Here is a 23530-nt window from a genome sequence, read left to right as displayed (position 1 = left end):
TTTACGTCCCAAATGACACACTATGGACCCTAGTCAGAAGTGGTCCAGTTTACGTCCCAAATGACACACTATGGACCCTAGTCAGAAGTGGTCCAGTTTGAGTCCCAAATGACACACTATGGACCCTAGTCAGAAGTGGTCCAGTTTACGTCCCAAATGACACACTATGGACCCTAGTCAGAAGTGGTTGACTATATAAGGAACTGCCATTCACGGGAACACCCTTTCTCTCTCTAACTGACCCAGATTATTGAATCTGTCGTAATATAACGATACGTTACACCTGTCTGTTACCCTTTATGTATTCCAGTGTGCCACAGACAGACTGACTGGCGTTGAGGAAACAGAACGATGCTTACCACTTCCACCGAGGATTTCAAACGTCAAAATAGATGTTTGTACCTATAGAAATGTTACACAGACTGTGGCATTTTGGACTAACGGCACAATCACAGGAGTTTACTATCTATTAACATTCCTAGGTCTTTGGCCGTTCGTCCCTTGCAGGTCAGGGTGATAGATCGGGGAATCTGGGCAGCCATTTTAAAGGCTGACACGAAGAGAGAATTCTCTGAGGACAATCAAACAAGGTGACTCACCACATAGATAAACTGACTGAGTGTGTGTGTGTGTGTGTGTGTGTGTGTGTGTGTGTGTGTGTGTGTGTGTGTGTGTGTGTGTACGTGTGTGTACGTGTGTGTGTGTACGTGCGTGCGTACGTGCGTGCGTGCGTACGTGCGTGTGTACGTGCGTGTGTGTGTGTGCGTGCGTGTACGTGCATGCATTTGTGTGAGAGAGGCAGCCAGAAGAATTGATTCCCATCAAAGCGTGCTCTGCCTTATTGTCCAATAATCCGACTGAGTTGAGTGTAACCAGGCTGATGGATAATGTTTCTGGTCAGGCTCGGTGGGTTCATTACCAAAGTATCCCACTCTAACACATATCTCAACCACAGCATTAAGGTAATCCTCAGAATTAAACCTCGTCTTTGGGAGGAAGGCGAGAGAGAGAGAGAGAGAGAGAGAGAGAGAGAGAGAGAGAGAGAGAGAGAGAGAGAGAGAGAGAGCGAGGGAGAGAGAGAGGGAGGGGTAGAAAGAGAGAGAGAGCGAGCGAGGGAGAGAGAGAGAGAGAGAGAGGGAGAGGTAGAAAGAGAGAGAGAGAGAGGGAGAGAGTATGCTGCATCCACTTCAAGATATACTGTATTTGATTAAACAGGTGAGCTCTGGTAATTGCCTCTGGGAAATCATTTCACTGCTGATGAAAGCTGGGGGAGAGAGAGGGAGAGGCGATGGAGTGAGGCGAGGGGAGCGAGGGAGAGAGAACGAGAGAGAGAGGGAGAAGGGGAGAGTGGAGCGAGGAAGAAGGGATGGAGTGAGGAGAGAGGAGCGAGAGAGAGATACAGGGAGATGGGATGGAGTGAGGGGAGGGGAGAGAGGGAGAAGGAGAGAGGGAGAAGGGGAGAGGGGATGGAGAGAGGAGAGAGGAGCGAGAGAGAGATACAGGGAGATGGGATGGAGTGAGGGGAGGGGAGAGAGGGAGAAGGGGAGAGTGGAGCGAGGGAGAGGGGATGGAGTGAGGAGAGAGGAGCGAGAGAGAGATAGAGGGAGATGGGAGGGGAGAGAGGGAGAAGGGGAGAGTGGAGCGAGGGAGAGGGGATGGAGTGAGGAGAGAGGAGTGAGGGAGAGGGGATGGAGTGACGAGAGAGGAGCGAGAGAGAGATAGAGGGAGATGGGATGGAGTGAGGGGAGGGGAGGGGAGAGAGGGAGAAGGGGAGAGTGGAGCGAGGGAGAGGGGATGGAGTGAGGAGAGAGGGAGAAGGGGAGAGTGGAGCGAGGGAGAGGGGATGGAGTGAGGAGAGAGGAGCGAGGGAGAGATAGAGGGAGATGGGATGGAGTGATGAGAGGGGAACGGTCATGGCTTGTCCCAACCACCCAACCAAGGGGTCAAGAAAGAGACTCAGGTTGTTTTCTATAGCTACTCACAGAAAGAGACAGATTGTTTTCTATAGCTACTCACAGAAAGAGACTCCGGTTGTTTTCTATAGCTACTCACAGAAAGAGACTCCGGTTGTTTTCTATAGCTACTCACAGAAAGAGACTCAGATTGTTTTCTATAGCTACTCACAGAGTGAGTGAGACAACATGTAGGCCCTCATACAATGGCCTATCAATGGAAGTCGCTGGCCTATATTCCTGCAGAGTGAGAAACCTCTACATATCCACAGACACATTCCCATCATAGTGATTAACGAGCTGCAACAAAAAGATGACCAATCATATCTGCATAGATAATGTCTGGATGACCAATCATATCTGCATAGATGTATAATTGTATAGTAATGTATAATTACATTACTATAGTAACAGAACCTACAACCATGTATAATTACATTACTATAGTAACAGAACCTACAACCATGTATAATTACATTACTATAGTAACAGAACCTACAACCATGTATAATTACATTACTAACAGAAACTACAACCATGTGTAATTACATTACTATAGTAACAGAACCTACAGCCATGTGTAATTACATTACTATAGTAACAGAACCTACAACCATGTATAGTTACATTACTAACAGAACCTACAACCATGTATAATTACATTACTATAGTAACAGAACCTACAACCATGTATAATTACATTACTATAGTAACAGAACCTACAACCATGTGTAATTACATTACTATAGTAACAGAACCTACAACCATGTGTAATTACATTACTATACTAACAGAACCTACAACCATGTGTAATTACATTACTATAGTAACAGAACCTACAACCATGTGTAATTACATTACTATAGTAACAGAACCTACAACCATGTGTAATTACATTACTAACAGAACCTACAACCATGTATAATTACATTACTATAGTAACAGAACCTACAACCATGTATAATTACATTACTATAGTAACAGAACCTACAACCATGTATAATTACATTACTATAGTAACAGAACCTACAACCATGTGTAATTACGTTACTATAGTAACAGAACCTACAACCATGTGTAATTACATTACTAACAGAACCTACAAACATGTGTAATTACATTACTATAGTAACAGAACCTACAACCATGTATCATTACATTACTATAGTAACAGAACCTACAACCATATATAATTACATTACTATAGTAACAGAACCTACAACCATGTGTAATTACATTACTATAGTAACAGAACCTACAACCATGTATCATTACATTACTATAGTAACAGAACCTACAACCATATATAATTACATTACTATAGTAACAGAACCTACAGCCATGTATCATTACGTTACTATAGTAACAGAACCTACAACCATGTGTAATTACATTACTATAGTAACAGAACCTACAACCATGTATAATTACATTACTATAGTTACAGAACCTACAACCATGTGTAATTACATTACTATAGTAACAGAACCTACAACCATGTATAATTACATTACTATAGTAACAGAACCTAAAACCATGTGTAATTACATTACTATAGTAACAGAACCTACAACCATGTATAATTACATTACTATAGTAACAGAACCTACAACCATGTGTAATTACATTACTATAGTAACAGAACCTACAACCATGTGTAATTACATTACTATAGTAACAGAACCTACAACCATGTATAATTACATTACTATAGTAACAGAACCTACAACCATGTGTAATTACATTACTAACAGAACCTACAACCATGTGTAATTACATTACTATAGTAACAGAACCTACAACCATGTGTAATTACATTACTATAGTAACAGAACCTACAACCATGTGTAATTACTATGGTAACAGAACATACAACCATGTGTAATTACTATGGTAACAGAACCTACAACCATGTGTAATTACTATAGTAACAGAACCTACAACCATGTGTAATTACATTACTATAGTAACAGAACCTACAACCATGTATAATTACATTACTATAGTAACAGAACCTACAACCATGTATAATTACATTACTATAGTAACAGAACCTACAACCATGTGTAATTACATTACTAACAGAACCTACAACCATGTGTAATTACATTACTAACAGAACCTACAACCAACCATGTATAATTACATTACTATAGTAACAGAGCCTACAACCATGTATAATTACATTACTATAGTAACAGAACCTACAACCATGTGTAATTACATTACTATAGTAACAGAACCTACAACCAACCATGTATAATTACATTACTATAGTAACAGAGCCTACAACCATGTATAATTACATTACTATAGTAACAGAACCTACAACCATGTATAATTACATTACTATAGTAACAGAACCTACAACCATGTATAATTACATTACTATAGTAACAGAACCTACAACCATGTGTAATTACATTACTATAGTAACAGAACCTACAACCATGTGTAATTACTATGGTAACAGAACATACAACCATGTGTAATTACTATAGTAACAACCTACAACCATGTGTAATTACTATAGTAACAGAACCTACAACCATGTGTAATTACTATAGTAACAGAACCTATAACCATGTGTAGTTAATATAGTAACAGAACCTACAACCATGTGTAATTACTATAGTAACAGAACCTACTACCATGTGTAATTACATTACTAACAGAAACTACAACCATGTGTAATTACATTACTATAGTAACAGAACCTACAACCATGTGTAATTACATTACTATAGTAACAGAGCCTACAACCATGTGTAATTACATTACTATAGTAACAGAACCTACAACCATGTGTAATTACATTACTATAGTAACAGAACCTACAGCCATGTGTAATTACATTACTATAGTAACAGAACCTACAACCATGTATAATTACATTACTATAGTAACAGAACCTACAACCATGTGTAATTACATTACTATAGTAACAGAACCTACAACCATGTGTAATTACATTACTATAGTAACAGAACCTACAACCATGTGTAATTACATTACTAACAGAACCTACAACCATGTGTAATTACATTACTAACAGAACCTACAACCATGTGTAATTACTATAGTAACAGAACCTACTACCATGTGTAATTACATTACTAACAGAAACTACAACCATGTGTAATTACATTACTATAGTAACAGAACCTACAACCATGTGTAATTACATTACTATAGTAACAGAGCCTACAACCATGTGTAATTACATTACTATAGTAACAGAACCTACAACCATGTGTAATTACATTACTATAGTAACAGAATCTACAACCATGTATAATTACATTACTATAGTAACAGAACCAACAACCATGTGTAATTACATTACTATAGTAACAGAACCTACAACCATGTGTAATTACATTACTATAGTAACAGAACCTACAACCATGTATAAATACATTACTATAGTAACAGAACCTACAACCATGTATAATTACATTACTATAGTTACAGAACCTACAGCCATGTATAGTTACATTACTAACAGAACCCACAACCATGTATAATTACATTACTAACAGAACCTACAACCATGTATAATTACATTACTATAGTAACAGAACCTACAACCATGTGTAATTACATTACTATAGTAACAGAACCTACAACCATGTGTAATTACATTACTATAGTAACAGAACCTACAACCATGTATAATTACATTACTATAGTAACAGAACCTACAACCATGTGTAATTACATTACTAACAGAACCTACAACCATGTATAATTACATTACTAACAGAACATACAACCATGTATAATTACATTACTATAGTAACAGAACCTACAACCATGTGTAATTACATTACTATAGTAACAGAACCTACAACCATGTGTAATTACATTACTAACAGAACCTACAACCATGTGTAATTACATTACTATAGTAAAAGAACATACAACCATGTATAATTACATTACTATAGTAACAGAACCTACAACCATGTGTAATTACATTACTATAGTAACAGAACCTACTACCATGAGTAATTACATTACTAACAGAAACTACAACCATGTATAATTACGTTACTATAGTAACAGAAACTACAACCATGTATAATTACGTTACTATAGTAACAGAACCTACAACCATGTATAATTACGTTACTATAGTAACAGAACCTACAACCATGTATAATTACATTACTAACAGAACCTACAACCATGTGTAATTACATTACTAACAGAACCTACAACCATGTGTAATTACATTACTAACAGAACATACAACCATGTATAATTACATTACTATAGTAACAGAACCTACAACCATGTATAATTACATTACTATACTAACAGAACCTACAACCATGTGTAATTACATTACTATAGTAACAGAACCTACAACCATGTGTAATTACATTACTATAGTAACAGAACCTACAACCATGTGTAATTACATTACTATAGTAACAGAACCTACAGCCATGTGTAATTACTATGGTAACAGAACATACAACCATGTATAATTACATTACTATACTAACAGAACCTACAACCATGTGTAATTACATTACTATAGTAACAGAACCTACAACCATGTATAATTACATTACTATAGTAACAGAACCTACAACCATGTATAATTACATTACTATAGTAACAGAACCTACAACCATGTGTAATTACTATAGTAACAGTACCTACAACCATGTGTAATTACTATAGTAACAGAACATACAACCATGTGTAATTACTATAGTAACAGTACCTACAACCATGTGTAATTACTATAGTAACAGAACATACAACCATGTGTAATTACTATAGTAACAGAACCTACAACCATGTGTAATTACTATAGTAACAGAACATACAACCATGTGTAATTACTATAGTAACAGTACCTACAACCATGTGTAATTACTATAGTAACAGTACCTACAACCATGTGTAATTACTATACTAACAGAACATACAACCATGTGTAATTACTATACTAACAGAACCTATAACCATGTGTAATTACTATAGTAACAGAACCTACAACCATGTGTAATTACTATAGTAACAGTACCTACAACCATGTGTAATTACTATAGTAACAGAACCTACAACCATGTGTAATTACTATACTAACAGAACCTATAACCATGTGTAATTACTATAGTAACAGTACCTACAACCATGTGTAATTACTATAGTAACAGTACCTACAACCATGTGTAATTACTATAGTAACAGTACCTACAACCATGTGTAATTACTATACTAACAGAACATACAACCATGTGTAATTACTATACTAACAGAACATACAACCATGTGTAATTACTATACTAACAGAACCTATAACCATGTGTAATTACTATAGTAACAGTACCTACAACCATGTGTAATTACTATAGTAACAGTACCTACAACCATGTGTAATTACTATAGTAACAGTACCTACAACCATGTGTAATTACTATACTAACAGAACATACAACCATGTGTAATTACTATACTAACAGAACATACAACCATGTGTAATTACTATACTAACAGAACATACAACTAGTCGTCAAGCCAGTGAAAACAATGCACTTGTTCTTAGTCATTCATTACCAGGCTGTGTCTAAAATGGCATCCTATTCGCCATTATGTAGAGCATTACTTTTTGACCAGGGTCCAAAGTAGTACACTTCATAGGGAATAGGGTTCCTTTAGGGGCGCAGGGTTTTAATGAGATACTACAGCAGCTTACCCAGCTCCAGATGAATGCTGGGAACAAAGGAGTTCAGGAAGAACATGAAGATGACGACCCCCAGCACAGATATACACTTCACCAGGAGGACTCGGTCTGTTATTCTGTTCTGTTAGGAGAGAAGAAGAGTGTCTGTTGTTCTGTTCTGTCAGGAGAGAAGAAGAGTGTCTGTTGTTCTGTTCTGTCAGGAGAGAAGAAGAGTGTCTGTTGTTCTGTTCTGTCAGGAGAGAAGAAGAGTGTCTGTTGTTCTGTTCTGTCAGGAGAGAAGAAGAGTGTCTGTTGTTCTGTTCTGTCAGGAGAGAAGAAGAGTGTCTGTTGTTCTGTTCTGTCAGGAGAGAAGAAGAGTGTCTGTTGTTCTGTTCTGTCAGGAGAGAAGAAGAGTGTCTGTTGTTCTGTTCTGTCAGGAGAGAAGAAGAGTGTCTGTTATTCTGTTCTGTCAGGAGAGAAGAAGAGTGTCTGTTGTTCTGTTCTGTCAGGAGAGAAGAAGAGTGTTATTCTGTTCTCTTAGGATAGAAGAAGAGTGTCTGTTATTCTGTTCTGTCAGGAGAGAAGAAGAGTGTCTGTTATTCTGTTCTGTTAGGAGAGAAGAAGAGTGTCTGTTGTTCTGTTCTGTCAGGAGAGAAGAAGAGTGTCTGTTGTTCTGTTCTGTCAGGAGAGAAGAAGAGTGTCTGTTGTTCTGTTCTGTCAGGAGAGAAGAAGAGTGTCTGTTGTTCTGTTCTGTCAGGAGAGAAGAAGAGTGTCTGTTATTATGCTCTGTCAGGAGAGAAGAAGAGTGTCTGTTATTATGCTCTGTCAGGAGAGAAGAAGAGTGTCTGTTATTATGCTCTGTCAAGAGAGAAGAAGAGTGTCTGTTATTATGCTCTGTCAGGAGAGAAGAAGAGTGTCTGTTATTATGCTCTGTCAGGAGAGAAGAAGAGTGTTATTCTGTTCTGTTAGTAGAATAAGAATACATTTTATTTGGACGCTGCCTGTAATTTAGTAGAAGAGAGGAAATGAAGAGAATCTTGACTGTGTATTTAGTAGAAGAGAGGAAGTGAAGAGAATCTTGATTGTGTATTTAGTAGAAGAGAGGAAATGAAGAGAATCTTGACTGTGTATTTAGCAGAGGAGAGGAAGTGAAGAGAATCTTGACTGTGTATTTAGTAGAAGAGAGGAAGTGAAGAGAGATCTTGACTGTGTATTTAGTAGAAAAGAGGAAGTGAAGAGAGATCTTGACTGTGTATTTAGTAGAAGAGAGGAAGTGAAGAGAGATCTTGACTGTGTATTTAGTAGAAGAGAGGAAATGAAGAGAGATCTTGATTGTGTATTTAGTAGAAGAGAGGAAATGAAGAGAGATCTTGATTGTGTATTTAGTAGAAGAGAGGAAATGAAGAGAATCTTGACTGTGTATTTAGTAGAAGAGAGGAAATGAAGAGAATCTTGACTGTGTATTTAGTAGAAGAGAGGAAATGAAGAGAATCTTGACTGTGTATTTAGCAGAGGAGAGGAAGTGAAGAGAATCTTGACTGTGTATTTAGTAGAAGAGAGGAAGTGAAGAGAGATCTTGACTGTGTATTTAGTAGAAAAGAGGAAGTGAAGAGAGATCTTGACTGTGTATTTAGTAGAAGAGAGGAAGTGAAGAGAGATCTTGACTGTGTATTTAGTAGAAGAGAGGAAGTGAAGAGAATCTTGACTGTGTATTTAGTAGAAGAGAGGAAGTGAAGAGAGATCTTGACTGTGTATTTAGTAGAAGAGAGGTAGTGGAGAGATCTTGACTGTGTATTTAGTAGAAGAGAGGAAATGAAGAGAATCTTGACTGTGTATTTAGTAGAAGAGAGGAAGTGAAGAGAATCTTGACTGTGTATTTAGTAGAAGAGAGGAAGTGAAGAGAGATCTTGACTGTGTATTGCTTGTGATGTTTTTCTCAAATTAAGCCAACTTCATTATCTAGATAACATCCATGTTGAATGAATAAAATAAAACATTTCTGCAAGAATTGCTTCTGCCTTGTGTTTTTCATGTCCCAGTTATCAGGGTTAATCATATGTGGTGTGGTGTGTCGGTGTGTGTGTGTGTGTGTGTGTGTGTCTACAAGAAACCTATAGCCTACAAGAAACCTACAAGAAACCTATAGCCTACAGGAAACCTACAAGAAACCTATAGCCTACAGGAAACCTACAAGAAACTTACAAGAAACCTATAGCCTACAGGAAACCTACAAGAAACTTACAAGAAACCTATAGCCTACAAGAAACCTATAGCCTACAAGAAACCTATAGCCTACAGGAAACCTACAAGAAACCTATAGCCTACAGGAAACCTACAAGAAACTTACAAGAAACCTATAGCCTACAAGAAACCTATAGCCTACAAGAAACATATAGCCTACAGGAAACCTACAAGAAACCTATAGCCTACAAGAAACCTACAAGAAACATATAGCCTACAATAACCCTATAACCTACAAGAAACCTATAGCCTACAGGAAACCTACAAAAAAACCTATAGCCTACAGGAAACCTACAGGAAACCTACAAGAAACCTATAGCCTAAAAGAAACCTACAAGAAACCTATAGCCTACAGGAAACCTACAAGAACCCTATAGCCTACAAGAAACCTACAAGAAACATAAAATAAATCTACAAGAAACCTACAGGAAACCTACAAGAAACCTATAGCCTACAAAAAACCTACAGGAAACCTACAAGAAACCTATAGCCTACAAGAAACCTACAAGAAACATATAGCCTACAGGAAACCTACAAAAAACCTACAAGAAACCTATAGCCTACAGGAAACCTACAAGAAACCTACAAGAAACCTATAACCTACAAGAAACCCACAAGAAACCTATAGCCTACAAGAAACCTACAAGAAACCTATAGCCTACAGGAAACCTACAAGAAACCTATAGCCTACAGGAAACCTACAAGAAACCTATAGCCTACAGGAAACCTACAAGAAACATACAAGAAACCTATAGCCTACAGGAAACCTACAAGAAACCTATAGCCTACAAGAAACCTACAAGAAACCTATAGCCTACAGGAAACCTACAAGAAACCTACAAGAAACCTATAGCCTACAAGAAACCTACAAGAAACCTATAGCCTACAGGAAACCTACAAGAAACCTATAGCCTACAAGAAACCTACAGAAAACCTACAAGAAACCTATAGCCTACATGAAACCTAGTAGAAACCTACTAGAACCCTACTAGAACCCTATAGCCTACAAGAAACCTACAGGAAACCTACAAGAAACCTATAGCCTACAGGAAACCTACAAGAAACCTACAGGAAACCTACAAGAAACCTATAGCCTACAAGAAACGTACTAGAAACCTATAGCCTACAAGAAACCTATAGCCTACAAGAAACCTACAAGAAACCTATAGCCTACAGGAAACCTACAAGAAACTTACAAGAAACCTATAGCCTACAGGAAACCTACAAGAAACCTATAGCCTACAGGAAACCTACAAGAAACTTACAAGAAACCTATAGCCTACAAGAAACCTATAGCCTACAAGAAACCTATAGCCTACAGGAAACCTACAAGAAACCTATAGCCTACAGGAAACCTACAAGAAACTTACCAGAAACCTATAGCCTACAAGAAACCTATAGCCTACAGGAAACCTACAAGAAACCTATAGCCTACAGGAAACCTACAAGAAACCTATAGCCTACAGGAAACCTACAGAAACTTACAAGAAACCTATAGCCTACAAGAAACCTACAAGAAACCTATAGCCTACAGGAAACCTACAAGAAACCTATAGCCTACAAGAAACCTATAGCCTACAAGAAACCTATAGCCTACAGGAAACCTACAAGAAACCTATAGCCTACACGAAACCTATAGCCCACAAGAAACCTACAAGAAACCTATAGCCTACAAGAAACCTATAGCCTACAGGAAACCTACAAGAAACCTATAGCCTACAGGAAACCTACAAGAAACCTATAGCCTACAGGAAACCTACAAGAAACTTACAAGAAACCTATAGCCTACAAGAAACCTACAAGAAACCTAAAGCCTACAGGAAACCTACAAGAAACCTATAGCCTACAAGAAACCTATAGCCTACAAGAAACCTATAGCCTACACGAAACCTACAAGAAACCTATAGCCTACACGAAACCTACAAGAAACCTATAGCCTACAAGAAACCTATAGCCTACACGAAACCTACAAGAAACCTATAGCCTACACGAAACCTACAAGAAACCTATAGCCTACACGAAACCTACAAGAAACCTATAGCCTACACGAAACCTACAAGAAACTTACAAGAAACCTACAAGAAACCTATAGCCTACAGGAAACCTACAAGAAACCTACAAGAAACTTACAAGAAACCTATAGCCTACAGGAAACCTACAAGAAACCTACAAGAAACTTATAGCCTAAAGGAAACCCACAAGAAACCTACAAGAAACTTACAAGAAACCTACAAGAAACCTACTAGAAACCTACAGCCTACAAGAAACGTACTAGAAACCTATAGCCTACAAGAAACCTATATCCTACAAGAAACCTACAAGAAACCTATAGCCTACAGGAAACCTACAAGAAACTTACAAGAAACCTATAGCCTACAGGAAACCTACAAGAAACCTATAGCCTACAGGAAACCTACAAGAAACTTAAGAAACCTATAGCCTACAAGAAACCTATAGCCTACGAGAAACCTATAGCCTACAGGAAACCTACAAGAAACTTACAAGAAACCTATAGCCTACAAGAAACCTATAGCCTACAGGAAACCTACAAGAAACCTATAGCCTACAGGAAACCTACAAGAAACCTATAGCCTACAGGAAACCTACAGAAACTTACAAGAAACCTATAGCCTACAAGAAACCTACAAGAAACCTATAGCCTACAGGAAACCTACAAGAAACCTATAGCCTACAAGAAACCTATAGCCTACAAGAAACCTATAGCCTACAAGAAACCTACAAGAAACCTATAGCCTACAGGAAACCTACAAGAAACCTATAGCCTACAAGAAACCTATAGCCTACAAGAAACCTATAGCCTACAGGAAACCTACAAGAAACCTATAGCCTACACGAAACCTATAGCCCACAAGAAACCTACAAGAAACCTATAGCCTACAAGAAACCTATAGCCTACAGGAAACCTACAAGAAACCTATAGCCTACAGGAAACCTACAAGAAACCTATAGCCTACAGGAAACCTACAAGAAACTTACAAGAAACCTATAGCCTACAAGAAACCTACAAGAAACCTATAGCCTACAGGAAACCTACAAGAAACCTATAGCCTACAAGAAACCTATAGCCTACAAGAAACCTATAGCCTACACGAAACCTACAAGAAACCTATAGCCTACACGAAACCTACAAGAAACCTATAGCCTACAAGAAACCTATAGCCTACACGAAACCTACAAGAAACCTATAGCCTACACGAAACCTACAAGAAACCTATAGCCTACACGAAACCTACAAGAAACCTATAGCCTACACGAAACCTACAAGAAACTTACAAGAAACCTACAAGAAACCTATAGCCTACAGGAAACCTACAAGAAACCTACAAGAAACTTACAAGAAACCTATAGCCTACAGGAAACCTACAAGAAACCTACAAGAAACTTATAGCCTAAAGGAAACCCACAAGAAACCTACAAGAAACTTACAAGAAACCTACAAGAAACCTACTAGAAACCTACAGCCTACAAGAAACGTACTAGAAACCTATAGCCTACAAGAAACCTATATCCTACAAGAAACCTACAAGAAACCTATAGCCTACAGGAAACCTACAAGAAACTTACAAGAAACCTATAGCCTACAGGAAACCTACAAGAAACCTATAGCCTACAGGAAACCTACAAGAAACTTAAGAAACCTATAGCCTACAAGAAACCTATAGCCTACGAGAAACCTATAGCCTACAGGAAACCTACAAGAAACTTACAAGAAACCTATAGCCTACAAGAAACCTATAGCCTACAGGAAACCTACAAGAAACCTATAGCCTACAGGAAACCTACAAGAAACCTATAGCCTACAGGAAACCTACAGAAACTTACAAGAAACCTATAGCCTACAAGAAACCTACAAGAAACCTATAGCCTACAGGAAACCTACAAGAAACCTATAGCCTACAAGAAACCTATAGCCTACAAGAAACCTATAGCCTACAGGAATCCTACAAGAAACCTATAGCCTACACGAAACCTATAGCCTACAAGAAACCTACAAGAAACCTATAGCCTACAAGAAACCTATAGCCTACAGGAAACCTACAAGAAACCTATAGCCTACAGGAAACCTACAAGAAACTTACAAGAAACCTATAGCCTACAAGAAACCTACAAGAAACCTATAGCCTACAGGAAACCTACAAGAAACCTATAGCCTACAAGAAACCTATAGCCTACAAGAAACCTATAGCCTACACGAAACCTACAAGAAACCTATAGCCTACACGAAACCTACAAGAAACCTATAGCCTACAAGAAACCTATAGCCTACACGAAACCTACAAGAAACCTATAGCCTACACGAAACCTACAAGAAACCTATTGCCTACACGAAACCTACAAGAAACCTATAGCCTACACGAAACCTACAAGAAACTTACAAGAAACCTACAAGAAACCTATAGCCTACAGGAAACCTACAAGAAACCTACAAGAAACTTACAAGAAACCTATAGCCTACAGGAAACCTACAAGAAACCTACAAGAAACTTATAGCATAAAGGAAACCCACAAGAAACCTACAAGAAACTTACAAGAAACCTACAAGAAACCTACTAGAAACCTACAGCCTACAAGAAACGTACTAGAAACCTATAGCCTACAAGAAACCTATATCCTACAAGAAACCTACAAGAAACCTATAGCCTACAGGAAACCTACAAGAAACTTACAAGAAACCTATAGCCTACAAGAAACCTACAAGAAACCTATAGCCTACAGGAAACCTACAAGAAACCTATAGCCTACAAGAAACCTATAGCCTACAAGAAACCTATAGCCTACACGAAACCTACAAGAAACATATGGCCTACACGAAACCTACAAGAAACCTATAGCCTACAAGAAACCTATAGCCTACACGAAACCTACAAGAAACCTATAGCCTACACGAAACCTACAAGAAACCTATAGCATACACGAAACCTACAAGAAACCTATAGCCTACACGAAACCTACAAGAAACTTACAAGAAACCTACAAGAAACCTATAGCCTACAGGAAACCTACAAGAAACCTACAAGAAACTTACAAGAAACCTATAGCCTACAGGAAACCTACAAGAAACCTACAAGAAACGTATAGCATAAAGGAAACCCACAAGAAACCTACAAGAAACTTACAAGAAACCTACAAGAAACCTACTAGAAACCTACAGCCTACAAGAAACGTACTAGAAACCTATAGCCTACAAGAAACCTATATCCTACAAGAAACCTACAAGAAACCTATAGCCTACAGGAAACCTACAAGAAACTTACAAGAAACCTATAGCCTACAGGAAACCTACAAGAAACCTATAGCCTACAGGAAACCTACAAGAAACTTAAGAAACCTATAGCCTACAAGAAACCTATAGCCTACAAGAAACCTATAGCCTACAGGAAACCTACAAGAAACCTATAGCCTACAGGAAACCTACAAGAAACTTACAAGAAACCTATAGCCTACAAGAAACCTATAGCCTACAGGAAACCTACAAGAAACCTATAGCCTACAGGAAACCTACAAGAAACTTACAAGAAACCTATAGCCTACAAGAAACCTACAAGAAACCTATAGCCTACAAGAAACCTACAAGAAACCTATAGCCTACAAGAAACCTACAAGAAACCTATAGCCTACAGGAAACCTACAAGAAACCTATAGCCTACAAGAAACCTATAGCCTACAGGAAACCTATAGCCTACAGGAAACCTACAAGAAACCTACAAGAAACCTATAGCCTACAGGAAACCTACAAGAAACCTATAGCCTACAGGAAACCTACAAGAAACCTATAGCCTACAAGAAACCTATAGTCTACAAGAAACCTACAAGAAACCTATAGCCTACAGGAAACCTAAAGCCTACAAGAAACCTATAGCCTACAAGAAACCTATAGCCTACAGGAAACCTACACGAAACCTACAAGAAACTTACAGGAAACCTACAAGAACCCTATAGCCTACAGGAAACCTACAAGAAACCTATAGCCTACAGGAAACCCACAAGAAACTTACAAGAAACCTATAGCCTACAAGAAACCTACAGGAAACCTACAAGAAACCTATAGCCTACATGAAACCTACAGGAAACCTACAAGAAACCTATATCCTACAAGAAACCTACAGGAAACCTACAAGAAACCTATAGCCTACAAGAAACCTACAGGAAACCTACAAGAAACCTATAGCCTACAAGAAACCTACAAGAAACCTATAGCCTACAGGAAACCTACAAGAAACCTACAAGAAACCTATAGCCTTCAAGAAACCTACAAGAAACCTACAAGAAACCTATAGCCTACAGGAAACCTACAAGAACCCTATAGCCTACAAGAAATCTACAAGAAACCTATAGCCTACAAGAAATCTACAAGAAACCTACAAGAAACCTACAAGAAACCTATAGCCTACAGGAAACCTACAAGAAACCTATAGCCTACAGGAAACCTACAAGAAACCTACAAGAAACCTATAGCCTTCAAGAAACCTACAAGAAACCTATAGCCTACAAGAAACCTACAAGAAACCTACAAGAAACCTATAGCCTACAAGAAACCTACAAGAAACCTATAGCCTACAAGAAACCTACAAGAAACCTATAGCCTACAAGAAACCTACAGGAAACCTATAGCCTACAGGAAACCTACAAGAAACCTATAGCCTACAGGAAAACTACTAGAAACCTACTAGAACCCTACTAGAACCCTATAACCTACAAGAAACCTACAGGAAACCTACAAGAAACCTATAGCCTACAGGAAACCTACAAGAAACCTACAGGAAACCTACAAGAAACCTATAGCCTACAGGAAACCTACAAGAAACCTATAGCCTACAGGAAACCTACAAGAAACCTACAAGAAACCTATAGCCTACAAGAAACCTACTAGAAACCTATAGCCTACAAGAAACCTATAGTCTACAACAAACCTACAGGAAACCTACAAGAAACCTATAGCCTACAGGAAATCTACAAGAAACCTACAGGAAACCTACAAGAAACCTATAGCCTACAAGAAACCTATAGTCTACAAGAAACCTACTAGAAACCTATAGCCTACAAGAAACCTACAAGAAAACAACAAGAAACCTACTAGAAACCTGCAAGAAACCTACTAGAACCCTATAGTCTACAAGAAACCTACAAGAAACCTATAGCCTACAAGAAACCTACAAGAAACCTACTAGAAACCTGCAAGAAACCTACTGGAACCCTATAGCCTCCAATAAACCTACAAGAAACCTACAAGAAAACAACAAGAAACCTACTAGAAACCTACAAGAAACCTACTAGAACCCTATAGTCTACAAGAAACCTACTAGAAACCTACAAGAAAACAACAAGAAACCTACTAGAACCATATAGCCTACAAGAAACCCACAAGAAACCTACTAGAAACCTACTAGAACCATATAGCCTACAAGAAACCCACAAGAAACCCACAAGAAACCTACTAGAAACCTACTAGAACCCTACTAGAACCCTATAGCCTACAAGAAACCTACAAGAAACCTACAAGAAACCTATAGCCTACAAGAAACCTACTAGAACCCTATAGCCTACAAGAAACCTACTAGAACCCTATATCCTACAAGAAACCTATATCCTACAAGAAACCTACAATAAACCTATAGCCTACAGGAAACCTACTAGAACCCTATATCCTACAAGAAACCTATATCCTACAAGAAACCTACTAGAACCCTATAGCCTACAAGAAAACTACTAGAACCCTATATCCTACAAGAAACCTACTAGAACCCTATAGCCTACAAGAAAACTACTAGAACCCTATATCCTACAAGAAACCTACTAGAACCCTATAGCCTACAGGAAAACTACTAGAACCCTATATCCTACAAGAAACCTACTAGAACCCTATATCCTACAAGAAACCTACTAGAACCCTATATGCTACAAGAAACCTACTAGAACCCTATATCCTACAAGAAACCTACTAGAACCCTATATGCTACAAGAAACCTACTAGAACCCTATATCCTACAAGAAACCTACTAGAACCCTATATCCTACAAGAAACCTACTAGAACCCTATAGCCTACAAGAAACCTACTAGAACCCTATATGCTACAAGAAACCTACTAGAACCCTATATCCTACAAGAAACCTACTAGAACCCTATATGCTACAAGAAACCTACTAGAACCCTATATCCTACAAGAAACCTACTAGAACCCTATATCCTACAAGAAACCTATATCCTACAAGAACCCTATATCCTACAAGAAGCCTACTAGAACCCTATATCCTACAAGAAACCTATATCCTACTAGAAACCTATATCCTACAAGAAACCTACTAGAAACCTATATCCTACAAGAAACCTATATCCTACTAGAACCCTATAGCCTACAAGAAACCTACTGGAACCCTATAGCCTCCAAGAAACCTACAAGAAACCTACAAGAAACCTACAAGAAACCTACTAGAACCCTATATCCTACAAGAAACCTACTAGAACCCTATATCCTACAAGAAACCTACAAGAAACCTACTAGAACCCTATATCCTACAAGAAACCTACTAGAACCCTATAGCCTACAAGAAACCTACAAGAAACCTACAAGAAACCTACTAGAACCCTATATCCTGCAATAAACCTACTAGAACCCTATATCCTACAAGAAACCTACTAGAACCCTATAGCCTACAAGAAACCTACTAGAACCCTATAGACTACAATAAACCTACTAGAACCCTATAGCCTACAAGAAACCTACAAGAAACCTACAAGAAACCTACTAGAACCCTATATCCTACAAGAAACCTACTAGAACCCTATATCCTACAAGAAACCTACAAGAAACCTATATCCTACAAGAAACCCACAAGAAACCTACTAGAAACCTACTAGAACCATATAGCCTACAAGAAACCCACAAGAAACCTACTAGAAACCTACTAGAACCCTACTAGAACCCTATAGCCTACAAGAAACCTACAAGAAACCTATAGCCTACAAGAAACCTACTAGAACCCTATAGCCTACAAGAAACCTACTAGAACCCTATATCCTACAAGAAACCTATATCCTACAAGAAACCTACAATAAACCTATAGCCTACAGGAAACCTACTAGAACCCTATATCCTACAAGAAACCTATATCCTACAAGAAACCTACTAGAACCCTATAGCCTACAAGAAAACTACTAGAACCCTATATCCTACAAGAAACCTACTAGAACCCTATAGCCTACAAGAAACCTACTAGAACCCTATAGCCTACAAGAAAACTACTAGAACCCTATATCCTACAAGAAACCTACTAGAACCCTATAGCCTACAAGAAAACTACTAGAACCCTATATCCTACAAGAAACCTACTAGAACCCTATATCCTACAAGAAACCTACTAGAACCCTATATGCTACAAGAAACCTACTAGAACCCTATATCCTACAAAAACCTACTAGAACCCTATATGCTACAAGAAACCTACTAGAACCCTATATCCTACAAGAAACCTACTAGAACCCTATATCCTACAAGAAACCTATATCCTACAAGAACCCTATATCCTACAAGAAACCTACTAGAACCCTATATCCTACAAGAAACCTATATCCTACTAGAACCCTATATCCTACAAGAAACCTACTAGAAACCTATATCCTACAAGAAACCTATATCCGACTAGAACCCTATAGCCTACAAGAAACCTACTGGAACCCTATAGCCTACAAGAAACCTACAAGAAACCTACAAGAAACTTACAAGAAACCTACTAGAACCCTATATCCTACAAGAAACCTACTAGAACCCTATATCCTACAAGAAACATACAAGAAACCTACAAGAAACCTACTAGAACCCTATATGCTACAAGAAACCTACTGGAACCCTATAGCCTACAAGAAACCTACAAGAAACCTACAAGAAACCTACTAGAACCCTATATCCTACAAGAAACCTACTAGAACCCTATATCCTACAAGAAACCTACAAGAAACCTACAAGAAACCTACTAGAACCCTATATCCTACAAGAAACCTACTAGAACCCTATAGCCTACAAGAAACCTACAAGAAATCTACAAGAAACCTACTAGAACCCTATATCCTACAAGAAACCTACTAGAACCCTATATCCCACAAGAAACCTACTAGAACCCTATAGCCTACAATAAACCTACTAGAACCCTATAGCCTACAAGAAACCTACAAGAAACCTACAAGAAACCTACTAGAACCCTATATCCTACAAGAAACCTACTAGAACCCTATATCCTACAAGAAACCTACAAGAAACCTACAAGAAACCTACTAGAACCCTATATCCTACAAGAAACCTACTAGAACCCTATATCCTACAAGAAACCTACTAGAAACCTATAGCCTACAATAACCCTATATCCTACAAGAAACCTACTAGAACCCTATAGCCTACAGGAAACCTACTAGAACCCTATAGCCTACAAGAAACCTACAAGAAACCTACAAGAAACCTACAAGAAACCTATATCCTACAGGAAACCTACTAGAACCCTATAGCCTACAAGAAACCTACTAGAAACCTACAAGAAACCTACTAGAACCCTACTAGAACCCTATAGCCTAAAAGAACCCTATATCCTACAAGAAACCTATAATCTACAAGAAACCTACTAGAACCCTATATCCTACAAGAAACCTACTAGAACCCTATATCCTACAAGAAACCTACTAGAACCCTATATGCTACAAGAAACCTACTAGAACCCTATATGCTACAAGAAACCTACTAGAACCCTATATCCTATATACTACCACTACTAGTCCTGTTACTACCACTACTAGTGGTAGTATAGTAACATGACTAGTAGTGGTAGTATAGTGACATGACTAGTAGTGGTAGTATAGTGACACGACTAGTAGTGGTAGTATAGTGACATGACTAGTAGTGGTAGTGTAGTGACATGACTAGTAGTGGTAGTATAGTGACATGACTAGTAGTGGTAGTATAGTAACATGACTAGTAGTGGTAGTATAGTGACATGACTAGTAGTGGTAGTGTAGTGACATGACTAGTAGTGGTAGTATAGTGACATGACTAGTAGTATAGTGACATGACTAGTAGTGGTAGTATAGTGACATGACTAGTAGTATAGTGACAGAACTAGTAGTATAGTGACATAACTAGTAGTGGTAGTGACAGGACTAGTAGTGTTAGTATAGTGACATGACTAGTAGTATAGTGACAGGACTAGTAGTGGTAGTACAGTAACAGGACTAGTAGTGGTAGTGACAGGACTAGTAGTATAGTGACAGAACTAGTAGTATAGTGACAGGACTAGTAGTGGTAGTGACAGGACTAGTGGTATAGTGACAGGACTAGTAGTGGTAGTGACAGGACTAGTAGTATAGTAACAGGACTAGTAGTGGTAGTGACAGAACTAGTAGTATAGTAACAGGACTAGTAGTGGTAGTGACAGGACTAGTAGTATAGTGACATGACTAGTAGTGGTAGTATAGTGACATAACTAGTAGTGGTAGTGACAGGACTAGTAGTGGTAGTATAGTGACATGACTAGTAGTATAGTGACAGGACTAGTAGTGGTAGTGACAGGACTAGTAGTGGTAGTGTAGTGACAGGACTAGTAGTGGTAGTATAGTGACAGGACTAGTAGTGGTAGTATAGTGACATGACTAGTAGTATAGTGACAGGACTAGTAGTGGTAGTGACAGGACTAGTAGTGGTAGTATAGTAACAGGACTAGTAGTGGTAGTAGAGTGACATGACTAGTAGTATAGTGACAGGACTAGTCGTGGTAGTGACAGGACTAGTAGTGGTAGCATAGTAACAGGACTAGTAGTGGTAGTATAGTGACATGACTAGTAGTATAGTGACATGACTAGTAGTGGTAGTGACAGGACTAGTAGTGGTAGTATAGTGACAGGACTAGTAGTGGTAGTATAGTGACAGGACTAGTAGTTGTAGTATAGTGACAGGACTAGTAGTGGTAGTGTAGTGACAGGACTAGTGGTATAGTGACAGGACTAGTAGTGGTAGTGACAGGACTAGTAGTATAGTAACAGGACTAGTAGTGGTAGTGACAGAACTAGTAGTATAGTAACAGGACTAGTAGTGGTAGTGACAGGACTAGTAGTATAGTGACATGACTAGTAGTGGTAGTATAGTGACATAACTAGTAGTGGTAGTGACAGGACTAGTAGTATAGTGACAGGACTAGTAGTGGTAGTGACAGGACTAGTAGTATAGTAACAGGACTAGTAGTGGTAGTGACAGAACTAGTAGTATAGTAACAGGACTAGTAGTGGTAGTGACAGGACTAGTAGTATAGTGACATGACTAGTAGTGGTAGTATAGTGACATAACTAGTAGTGGTAGTGACAGGACTAGTAGTGGTAGTATAGTGACATGACTAGTAGTATAGTGACAGGACTAGTAGTGGTAGTGACAGGACTAGTAGTGGTAGTGTAGTGACAGGACTAGTAGTGGTAGTATAGTGACAGGACTAGTAGTGGTAGTATAGTGACATGACTAGTAGTATAGTGACAGGACTAGTAGTGGTAGTGACAGGACTAGTAGTGGTAGTATAGTAACAGGACTAGTAGTGGTAGTAGAGTGACATGACTAGTAGTATAGTGACAGGACTAGTCGTGGTAGTGACAGGACTAGTAGTGGTAGCATAGTAACAGGACTAGTAGTGGTAGTATAGTGACATGACTAGTAGTATAGTGACATGACTAGTAGTGGTAGTGACAGGACTGTAGTGGTAGTATAGTGACAGGACTAGTAGTGGTAGTATAGTGACAGGACTAGTAGTTGTAGTATAGTGACAGGACTAGTAGTGGTAGTGTAGTGACAGGACTAGTAGTGGTAGTGACATGACTGGTAGTGGTAGTGTAGTGACAGGACTAGTAGTCGTAGTAACAGGACTAGTAGTGGTAGTGTAGTGACAGGACTAGTAGTGGTAGTAACATAACTAGTAGTGGTAGTGACAGGACTAGTAGTGGTAGTATAGTAACAATACTAGTAGTGGTAGTATAGTGACAGGACTAGTAGTGGTAGTAACAGGACTAGTAGTGGTAGTGTAGTGACAGGACTAGTAGTGGTAGTAACATAACTAGTAGTGGTAGTGACAGGACTAGTAGTGGTAGTATAGTGACAGGACTAGTAGTGGTAGTAACAGGACTAGTAGTGGTAGTATAGTAACAGGACTAGTAGTCTAGTAACATGACTAGTAGTGGTAGCAACAGGACTAGTAGTGGTAGTAACGGGACTAGTAGTGGTAGTAACAGGACTAGTAGTGGTAGTATAGTAATAGGACTAGTAGTCTAGTAACAGGACTAGTAGTGGTAGTAACAGGACTAGTAGTGGTAGTAACAGGACTAGTAGTGGTAGTAACAGGACTAGTAGTGGTAGTAACAGGACTAGTAGTGGTAGTAACATGACTAGTAGTGTAGTAACAGGACTAGTAGTGTAGTAACAGGACTAGTAGTGATAGTAACAGGACTAGTAGTGGTGGTAACAGGACTAGTAGTGGTGGTGTAGTAACAGGACTAGTAGTGGTAGTATAGTAACAGGACTAGAAGTGGTAGTAACAGGACTAGTAGTGTAGTAACAGGACTAGTAGTGTAGTAACAGGACTAGTAGTGATAGTAACAGGACTAGTAGTCTAGTAACAG

The 23530-nt window shown here is 38.4% G+C and overlaps 1 protein-coding gene across 1 annotated transcript in view; it reads right to left on the bottom strand.

The window, feature by feature from the left end:
• LOC129869447 (P protein-like) overlaps nucleotides 1–23530 on the bottom strand; it is a 77227-nt gene that overhangs the window by 45756 nt on the left and 7941 nt on the right. Inside the window, exon 3 of the mRNA XM_055943876.1 lies at nucleotides 7669–7777. Within this exon, the coding sequence (XP_055799851.1) occupies nucleotides 7669–7777 (109 nt within the window). The remainder of the gene's footprint in view (nucleotides 1–7668; nucleotides 7778–23530) is intronic.

Source organism: Salvelinus fontinalis, chromosome 14 (genome assembly GCF_029448725.1).
Source record: "Salvelinus fontinalis isolate EN_2023a chromosome 14, ASM2944872v1, whole genome shotgun sequence".
Taxonomy (NCBI): domain Eukaryota; kingdom Metazoa; phylum Chordata; class Actinopteri; order Salmoniformes; family Salmonidae; genus Salvelinus; species Salvelinus fontinalis.
Note: the sequence above shows the minus strand (reverse complement) of the source record. Positions and strands in the feature narration are given on the sequence as shown.